This window comes from Sparus aurata, chromosome 24 (genome assembly GCF_900880675.1).
Source record: "Sparus aurata chromosome 24, fSpaAur1.1, whole genome shotgun sequence".
NCBI classification, from domain to species: domain Eukaryota; kingdom Metazoa; phylum Chordata; class Actinopteri; order Spariformes; family Sparidae; genus Sparus; species Sparus aurata.
In genome coordinates, this window is record NC_044210.1 from 15,419,758 (window position 1) to 15,429,629 (window position 9,872).

Sequence of the window (9,872 nt, forward strand, 5' to 3'; positions counted from 1 at the left end):
ACTTAACATTTAGAATTTAAACACAGGGAAATGCAGAGTTGTAACATATCCCAGACCAACGAACATGATCTGTAAGCTGTTTTCAAAGGGGAAAGAAATGCCAGTAACACACTGAGTGATACCTGTTTCTCTCTGCAGAAAATAAATCAAGTTTTTGAAGATCAATCATCAATTGATCTGAAGTCATTCAGCTGTGTTGAACCAAATCAACCACAACCCCCATAATTATTAGTTTGGGACATGGAATCTGTTAAATTATGTCACATGTTCTTCTGTTTCTGCCAAGCTGCTTGCAGTAATGTCACCATGCTTACTTGTGACTCTCTCCAAAGAGCTCTGTATACTCTATAACTGCTTATTTTTATTTTTTCCCCCTCCCCTCCCCTTCTTCTAAATCCAGCAGCACGGTTTGGAAGTTCATTGGCTGTCATTCAAAAAACCTTGTCAGCAAATTCAAATTAAGTTCCCAGAATCTTCTTGGCTCAAACATCTTATGAGAGCTGATCAATCTTGTTCTTAAAGTGAAATAATAATAATAATTTTAGTCTCCGTGATGCCTGGGAAATACTGTGGCAACTCTGCAGCGGGGGAGACAAGGTCTTATTCAGTCGCCTTCAGGAGCATCGCCTCGTATCTGGCAGATCTGGAGGCATGCCAGCACCCGCCCTGCGAAATCAGCATCGCAGCGCGCCGAATTGACAAGTGCGCCTCCCCCTCCAAACGTTGTTTGACATACCCATCGTTACAGGCTTCGCCTCTGGCAGTTTCTTTTTTAAAAGGCAAGCTCAAAGCCACAGATTATACATTTTGCTCGCAAACCCGGTGCGGGTGAAATAACATACAGAGAGCGGAGAGCGACAGAGGGAGCCTTTCTTTCTCGGTTGGAGACGAGCAGCTTGCGCGTAAACGGCACCGGGCACCACTGAAGGAAGAGATAAGCTGTGTCTGGGTGTTTTATTTCCTTTTTTTCCAAATATATATATATATAATTTATTGCTGCAAGGTTGACGGACAGCGCAGGGAGAGCAGAGCGGAGCGGAGCGGAGTGGATTGCGCGCATTGGATGACATTTGGGACTTGAGCGCGCAAGGCACCTGTGGATGCAGCACCCCCTCCCCTGATGTGTGGACTCAAACCTTCCGCAAAGAAAGGATTCACCACAAGATTAAGCTGATAACTGTTGCGGGTTTTTTGTTTTTAGTTTTTTCTGCTCGAACACAGCGCAGTTTGAAGACGCGAGAGGACGCGCGCCATGCTCCTGAGTGTTTCCCTCCTGCTGGTCCCCCTGCTGAGCATCACCGGCTGCGGCTCGTCCTACGTGCCGTGCCAGCCGTGCGATCAGAAGGCCCTGTCCATGTGTCCGCCGGTGCCGGTGGGCTGTCAGCTGGTGAAGGAGCCCGGCTGCGGCTGCTGCCTGACGTGCGCGCTCGAAGAGGGCCAGCCGTGCGGCGTGTACACCGGGCCGTGCACGCGCGGGCTCCGCTGCCTGCCCAAAAACGGCGAGGAGAAGCCGCTGCACGCGCTGCTGCACGGCCGCGGGGTGTGCAGGAACGAGAAGTTGTACAAACTGCTGCATCCGTCAAAAGGTGAGGCCTGCGGAGAGATGACTGAATCAGATCACAGAGGCATGAATTATACAGGTCACTGCCTTCAGCTCAGCGTTGCTTAACCGGGTTAATTGAAGGCAGCTTAATTTCTTTTGTCCTTAAAGTTGCTTTTAGATTGAACGTAAAGGAGCACTGTGTAGCTCTTTGTCGACTGAAACAACAAGCTGATCTTAAGGACAAACAACTTCACGCTGTTTTACTTTGTTTGCGTTTGGCGGACCCCGCCACCCCTCCTAGCCTCAAACAGTGTTAACCTCCTGAGAGCAGCTTGTTTTATCCAGTTACCGAAAGAAATAAATCATTATTATCGTAAATCTGAGTTTGGATATCTTCTCCGGAACTACATACTGGCCCTTTAAACGGCACAAATTTTAAGTGGTCAACCAATAAGTGTCATCTGTGTCGGTTCTGATTCTATTCCCGGCGCATTTGCATCAAATAAATCTAATTCTAGCTGAAGATCTAAAGAAATAAACTGAGTAAAAACCCACGTACTGCCCCTTTAAGGAGCTAAATTGGAAGAGCATTGAAATCACATTCTAGCTGAAAATCTGACGGGCTCTGCTGCTTCTGCAAAAGGGAAAAAAAAAAAAAAAAAAAGAAGAAACAGCTGGATAGAGATGTTACTCCTCCCTTGTCAATGTTGGAATTTTAATGAAGCCCTCAAGTGACACATGAGTCAGCCGGTGATGCGGTTTGTAAATGAAAAAGAAAAAAAAAAAATATGGACGCTGTTTCACACCCTTCTTTCTCCAACATGCATGACTTTGCTTCACATTTTCCAGGAGGGATAAGTGGGTTTCAGGTGCCCTCCTCGAGCCGGCGGAGGCCGATGTGGGTCAACTCCCACCCGGCCCCCTCTTTAAGACACCTGTCATTAACCCAGGCACACGACTCAAACGCACCCCCGCCCCCCCCCCCCCCCGCCGCTGCATTGACCCTGTGAACTCTGTCAACGATTGGTGCCGAGCGCCAATCAACCTGTCATCTCGGTCTGAAAGAGCCCTCGCAGGGGCAGCGTAAATCAGCGGGTTTGGTGTAAGTGGCCCGTCGCCCCGGGGCCCTTTCAGCCGACATAAAACAAGGGAGAAGATTACAGGTGGTGCTCGGCGAAGGCACCTCGTCGGCTCCCTATTTTTTGTTCGGGGACAGTCGCCGTGTTGTTGAAATGTCGGCCCTCGAACTCTCTTGAAGGTGTGAAATCATTTTTTTCCCACTTCTCTTCTCCTACAGTTTCTCTCTTTTATTTCGCCTCTCTTTTGTGAGCTCCACCTCTCTCCATCCACCACCTGTGCCCTTTTTTTTTTTTCTTTTCCCACACCTATCCCCGGCTTTTTGTCCCCTCTGTTCTCTCCCACCACACGGCCTCTTCTCCTCTTTCCCCGCCTGGCTGCCGTCCCTCTTCATCTCTTTTCCAGCCCCCTATTCTTCTTCCTCTGCCCTCCACCCGTACCCAGTTTCAACCCCCGTCGCCATTCTGCCCCGCGCCTCGCTTTTCCTGCAGATTTTGGAGTTTCGGTGTCGAGGCAAAGCTCTGGAAACATAAATAATCCCACTGGCTGTGTTAAAAAACCTCAGTGGGCTGAGGCGGAGAACCGCAGTTTTTCTGGCTGAGTAACGTCGGAGTGAAGTCGAGTCACAAAGGGCAGAATATAAGAAAAAGGGGGAGGGGGATACGTTTAAATAACCAGAATGCATCCTCATTCATCATCTCATAGCACGACTGAATGTGACACTGGTGTATCTACAAACTCATCATATTAGGAGGAGACCTGGACGAGTATCAGCATCGAACAAACTAATTTTAAAATGTGCTACTTTGGCTCCGATGCAGCGTCCTCGTCCCGCCCACAACAACATCCGATTGGTCGCGTGAAACACGCGAAACTGCAAAGAACAAAAACTTGCATGGAAAACGATCAGATAAATGGAAACACTCCTCGCATAGCTCCATCTCTGATTGTTCGAAAGCTTGATAAATGAATATCTGGAGGCCAAATATCCATTTTCAAACCAGTCGTTCACTCCGGCCTCATCAAAGCTCGCTCCCTCGCCAGCAATCTGCCGCTCACGTTCTCTGTTTCTTTTATTGCTCTGGGATCAGTTTTTAAAGACGGTTTCAGCATCTCAGAAACGATCCCAATCTTCTCCTCTATTCATCCGCCCCTTCCCCTTTTTTTTTTTCCTCCCTTTCCCACACTATCCTCTGCTCCCTCCCACCACCCTTTGTCAGTCCCACCCCGGCCTCTTCATCTGCCTCCCCCCCTCCTCTCCTCTCCTCTCCTCTCCTCTCCCTCCCTCCCTCCCTCTCTCTCGGCGGCTCGGCGCTGCAGGGCCCAGGCTGTGCAGTGATTCAGCAGAATGCAGGCTGAGCGTGGGTTACTGATCCCCCCCATCTGTCTGCCCGTCAGCCAGCTCCTCCATTAACTCCGCGTCTCCTGCTGGGCGCTCTCGCCGCACATAAATCGAACCCACAAAAAAAACACCCGATAAATAATAAAAAATGACACGTGAGGCGATCTGCAGGTCGAGCCAAAAAGGTGTGTGCACACATCCTGTCATAAATTCTTTAAGGAGTCGCCACAGTGATGCATTTTTAACATATTCTTAATATGATGTGTTTTGTGGGCTCTGATGCCGTCGTTCAAACCTTGAAAAAAGCCACAAATAGGAGTTTTTATTGTCATGTTTGCAAGCACGTGCAATAGTTGTCTTACGTGTTGATTTGTAAGACGAAGCCAGAAAGGAAATTCTTTTGTCCAGAGCGAAAAGAGCGAAGGGAAGACAGAAGCATGTCAGTCCTGCAGGGGATCGGGCTGTCCAGGATCACCATGGCTCAGAACTCAAACACGAGGAGAAGGGAAAAGGAGGAAAGGAAATGAAAGACGTGATCAGTCAGCACAGGTCAGATTAGACAAGCTGGAGGATTAGCAAGTGAGGACTTGATTGGACTTACGCTGGCTGCTGATCTGCTTCAGAGAAACAGTGTCAGCAGGAAACTGGAGGGAATCTCTCTTTCTTTTTCCAAGAACCTGTCATTATGTGGATGGATGACATCATCTTCATCATCATCACTGTTAAGGGGGGGGGGGGGGGGGGCTTGGAGGCTTTAAGCATCATTTGCAACGTGGCGGTGTGACCTTGTTTCACCGCCCAGTTAGCTTAGTAGCTTAGCGATCACGTCAGTGTGGAGATGGAAGGGGGTGGAGGGGGGGTTTGTATGCAGAATTTGCAATCTGCCAAAATGAAACGGAAACAAGTGCGTGACACAGCAGTGGAAATGGGCCAGCTGTGGCTTAGGACACATACGAGGCTAATGCAGGTTCTATAAATGCCGAGAAATATCAGTTTAAAGAGCTTTTTTGGGGGGGGGAAAAGAAAAGCCACAGCGGCTGATTCTGGCCCGGACACACTCGCTGTGGTCGTATGAATAGAGGGCGGGGACGAGGGAGAGGGGCGAGCGCTGAGGTTTGTGCGACTGTGTGCGTCTCCCCCCCCCCCTGAAATTTATACCGAGGAGCTGCATTTGTGCACAGATGAAAGATGCAGCATGTACATGAGGGCTTCTGTGGGGGTTGGGACCCAAAATGGGCTGCGGCTGTTTCTGGTGGCTTGCCACATGACAAGTGTAATAGCATGTTTTCATGAGCCTGGGTGCCAGGGTGAGACTAAATATCTCATTTAGGTCACCGGCTATAAAAATTTTAAAACCCCTGGTCTACATATACCCCAAACTGGCAACCTGACTTGCCCTAAATGTAGGCTGTGTTGTCCCGTATGTCAACACGTCCAATCTGAAGCTGGCCGGCCGCCACTAACTGTGCTAAGTAAGCGTTTCGGCCGGCGCAGTGAAATCATGGTGTCGTATCGTGTCAAGCTTGAGGTGCGTTTCCAGGTGATTCCAACGCCGTCTTCAAACAGGCGCTTGAAAGCAGCAGAAATATGCTTTGAAGCCCCGTTCTCACAGGACTAATATTACACCTGCGGACATTAAGTTGTTTGTAATGATTGGTATCATCAGCGATTTTAATCCCGCGCGTCTGTAATTTGTAAAGTTCCGGTGTAAATTACCGGCCGTGCCGCAGCGAAGACAGTCGTCCTCTGATAACAGTAATCCTGCACGAATCAAGCTTCAGATCACGGCAGCGGCACTTTCCTGGTGCACATTCCTTGTCCTCGCTTTGGTAGTTGTGTTCTGTCATCGCCTCGCTTTTATAAAAATTATACAGAAGTGCAAGAAAGTGGTGTGTTTTCAATTTGCAGCTCAGAAATTCAATAGCAGAACTGGACCGGAAGGTTTTTAATGACTTTTTGGGGGGCATTGCTAATCTCAAACATCTAATGCTGATGCTCTCGCCTGTCGTTGCCTTTGCTCTGTCAGATGGAGAATCTCACGATGACGCCATGTTACCCGTGCCCGAGACAGCGCCGCCCCAAACCAAGGTGCCCCTAAACGGAAGAGACCACATCAGCAGTCTGAAGGCGCTGGCCATGAAGCAGGCCAAGGACCGCAAGAAGCAGCTGGCCAAGCTGGGACACACCAGCAACCTGGACTTCTCGCCGCTCAGCCTCGATAAACTGGAGCCAGAGTTCGTAAGTGAAGCGCTGAGCGATTTTGCGAACCATATTTCATTTGGATGCTGGCGAACAAACACACGTTTACCAGGGGGAGGTATTTCCCACCTCCCTAGTCTTGATTTCTTGGGCATTTCACAAACTTTCATGGGCATTTTGATCCTTGATTTGGGTGCATGAAACACTCTGTATTTACATCATTGTGTGTTTGTAGGGCCCCTGCAGGAGAAGACTGGATAATCTCATTCAGAGCATGAAGGACACTTCCAGGGTCTTGGCGCTCTCTCTGTACATCCCCAACTGTGACAAGAAGGGATTCTTCAAGCGCAAACAGGTATGGAAACATCTTTTTACGCCACGCTTTGAGCAAACTCAAAAACCTTACAACTGTCCAAGCATCTCATCCCTTTCTGTCGACTCCTTCCTCGCAGTGTAAGCCGTCTCGTGGTCGGAGGAGGGGGATCTGCTGGTGCGTCGACCGGTTCGGTGTCAAAGTCCCCGGCGTCAACTACGCCGGAGGAGACCTGCAGTGCAAAGACCTGGACAGCAGCAGCAACAGCAACGAATGAGAGCGAGCCGGTCGTTGAGCCCCTGATCCTCTTCAAAACCTGCCAATCAAGCTAGCACACTTTATGACTGCCAATCAGGAAAACTATGGCACAAATGCATATATATATGGTCGGGTGTGATGGACTGTGTTGTTTCTGTCTTTTATTTTAAAGGGAAGCTGAACTGAAGAGCTTGCTTGGGTGGAAATCTGCATATGTAGGTCTCAACTCTGGCTCCCCACTGACTGTGTACTATGTTTGAGGTTAGCTGACACCTCGCCTCTTTATATCCATAGATAATAGAGGAGTATATATATATTTGTATGATACTGATAATCTGTTGTGTACTTATAAATCCAAGAATTTGAGACAAGACATTTTTAATGTGGCTTAAAATCAATATTTTTCGTATTTTTTCGTCATGGTAACGATCATCATCGAAAAGGGGGGTCAGTTATCGTCTAAATTAGCGATGTTTAGCTAATTGCTAATCGCGTGAATGACGTCCTGATACACGAGGCATTTTTTAAATATATCAAATAATGACTTCTGCCACTTCAAGGCTACTCTGCAGAGCGGGAAAAGGTGGGAAAGGTTCTGACGGGCATTTCAAATGTCGTGTTAGCATGCTAGCTATCCTGTGGTCTGTTTTCAGCAAGAGGATCCAAAACAGTAGCTAAAAGAAGTCTACACATTAAAAAGAATGGTTGGACTTCAGGTGAAATACATGTATTGGCTTTTTTTGCAGAGAACTAGAAGAAATGATTGGTACCACTCTCATGTTTGTCCGTTAAATACAAAAGCAAGACTATTTATTGGCTGGGCCCAGTACGCTAACCCTCCGCTGGTTGCCCCCACCAAAAATTCGATAGTGAATTCCCACAAGGCACCTCAAAATCAACAACAGCACGCCTTAGATTCATGTAAGTCTTTTTGCCAGTTAGGGATGATTGTTTCCTACATCTCAGTTAAAAGTCATAATCACAATGTGACGATGTTGACGTCAATCACTCATCCTCTCCGTGCACTTAGCCGTAACTGTAGCTCGTTACTCTGCCACTATCAGATGGGTCTTGTACGCTTCCGCTCATCAAACTTGTTTTTGTATTTTAGGCATTCAAGCCTGGTTAAAGTGATATTCAGCATTTACCACCTCAGACAGACCCATGGTATGTTCATGGGTGTCATGCCATTGTCCTGATGGCCCATTATTCTGAAACCCCAATTGTTTGAAAAATGTCCCATTGAACCAAAAGTCCCTTTTTTCCGACAGCCCTCTATCCTGAAAACAAGCGCGTCGCTCCCTCTCTGGCTCCGGTTGGCTCTGATCCTGACCATCTAACCAACCATCCAACCCAAGTTTCTGCAGAGAGATTTGTGCTTCGAATCTGTAGACAAAAGACATCATTTTAGGATCCGAAGGGCTCTGGATTACATCCATGTGGAGCGCAAAAAAAGCCAGAACGCGTTGGCCACAACAGACAACCACTGAGCTATTTGTTAGCTTTTTAAATGTACATGCATTCATATGGAATTGAAGGTTGGGAAGTCGATTCTTGGGAAAGATGGTTTTGCCTGGGAATTAAACTCAGCACTCAATTATCTTTCTCTTGAACCGCGTTCCCTACCTTTTTAGAAAGTATTAAATTAAGAGTCGTCCATCTACTCTTAACTCCAACAATGACTGGCACACGGAAGAGGAAATCTTGGCCCAGATATCCATGATCTGCGCTGGAATCCCCAAAACACTGGCCATTGCCTCCAGCCACTCTCGGGATAATCCAATGGGTTTTACAGTCAAATGGGACATTTTTTGGATTACTCAAAGGTCCACTGTGTAAGAAAGTAGATTTTTGAGTTTCATTCCCAGCTCAATAAAGACTGATGCTTTGGGTTTCCCAACTCGTGACGCTTTGGGATTGTAACTTCCTCTCCAGAGCCTCAGTCTTTGATGAGTTGGGAACTCTTACAAAAGGGCAGTTCCCACTTCCATTCGGATAAAACCTCATAAACAAACATACTGTATTGTACTGTAAAAGGTTAGATATTTAACACTCGCCACATGCCTTTTTCAAGTCCAGACAACTGCGTCCACTGTTTGTAAATGTATGTACAGTGTGTGTGTGCATGCTCCTGTGTATGTCCGTATGTGTGTAATGTACTGTACGTGCCCTTATAGTTCTCAACTACAAAAAAAAAAGCTCTTGTTTAAATTCTCACGAGCCCGGTCTACCCAAGCTACTGTCCAACAAATGCGACGCCACGCATTTCCCTTCGCACACAAATCGTATGCAAAGGCCCCGCGCTGTTTATGCTTCCACATGTGGGGTCTCCGCCGCCACCACGCAGGCAAATCTGTCGGCCGATGGCGACTCGCTCTCAGGGTTCATCGGGTCCGTCAACCTGCCAAGAGCAAGGTCGCTGAGTTTGTATGTAAATTCAAGTGCCTTCTGCCCCGCGCCACTTTGAATTCTGATTTCCATGTGGACCCATTGTGTTGCCGAATGAGGGAAAGCACAACAAAGGAGAACAATTTTAGGTGTGGATGTGGTCGGATAGACTTTATTTTGTTTTAGCTTTCAGTCGGCGGCTGACAGATGCTATGATCTCCCAGTCGAGCGCTGCTGAACAGAGCACAACATCTTTTTGTTCTATAGCTCAAAAGTTGCTTTAGAAATCCTCTTTTGTTTGTTGTTCTTCTTTAAATCTCAAACATTCCTAATGCGTAATCACTGCATCGTGATTTGAGGACAGCGTTGACATGCGGCTCACCGGCCACTTCTTCCCAATCAATCACCTGTCGTGCTGTTGATTCTAGCACACACATGTAAACACAACACAGTGACACTTTGAACATTTCAGAATCTCAGTTAGAAACAGAAGATTAATGTGAACATTACAGTGAAATATTTATCAGGCGTGTAATTGATGTACTCGTTTATTTTTTTTTTTGTAATGACAAATCACTATTTAAATAAACTTCATGTACTCACAAAAATGTGTATCTGCACTTTTGTCTGGCTCTGCCAAGATGGTAAAATGTTGAGTCAGTGGTTGTGTTTTGTTTTTTTGTGCCTGCTATCTTTACGATCTTGACACTGTTAAAGACACGTTGTTCTCTACGCTGTTTCCATCTGCCTGC

General features: G+C 47.2%; 1 protein-coding gene across 1 annotated transcript; it reads left to right on the plus strand.

Annotated features, from left to right (window-relative positions):
• The first annotated feature begins 673 nt into the window (after window positions 1-673).
• LOC115577168 (insulin-like growth factor-binding protein 5) lies at window positions 674-9,728 on the plus strand. Its single transcript, XM_030410052.1, has 4 exons — window positions 674-1,586; window positions 5,989-6,200; window positions 6,397-6,516; window positions 6,614-9,728. Exons 1-4 carry the CDS (start codon window positions 1,253-1,255, stop codon window positions 6,749-6,751), a joined length of 804 nt encoding a protein of 267 aa, XP_030265912.1. The 5' UTR covers window positions 674-1,252; the 3' UTR covers window positions 6,752-9,728.
• The last annotated feature ends 144 nt before the right edge of the window (window positions 9,729-9,872 follow it).

Coding starts and splice junctions, on each gene's coding strand:
- LOC115577168 (XM_030410052.1), top strand. CDS start 1,253: ATGCTCCTGAGTGTTTCCCTCCTGCTGGTCCCCCTGCTGAGCATCACC. Junction 1,587..5,988: donor ACTGCTGCATCCGTCAAAAG/GTGAGGCCTGCG, acceptor TTGCTCTGTCAG/ATGGAGAATCTCACGATGAC. Junction 6,517..6,613: donor GATTCTTCAAGCGCAAACAG/GTATGGAAACAT, acceptor CCTTCCTCGCAG/TGTAAGCCGTCTCGTGGTCG.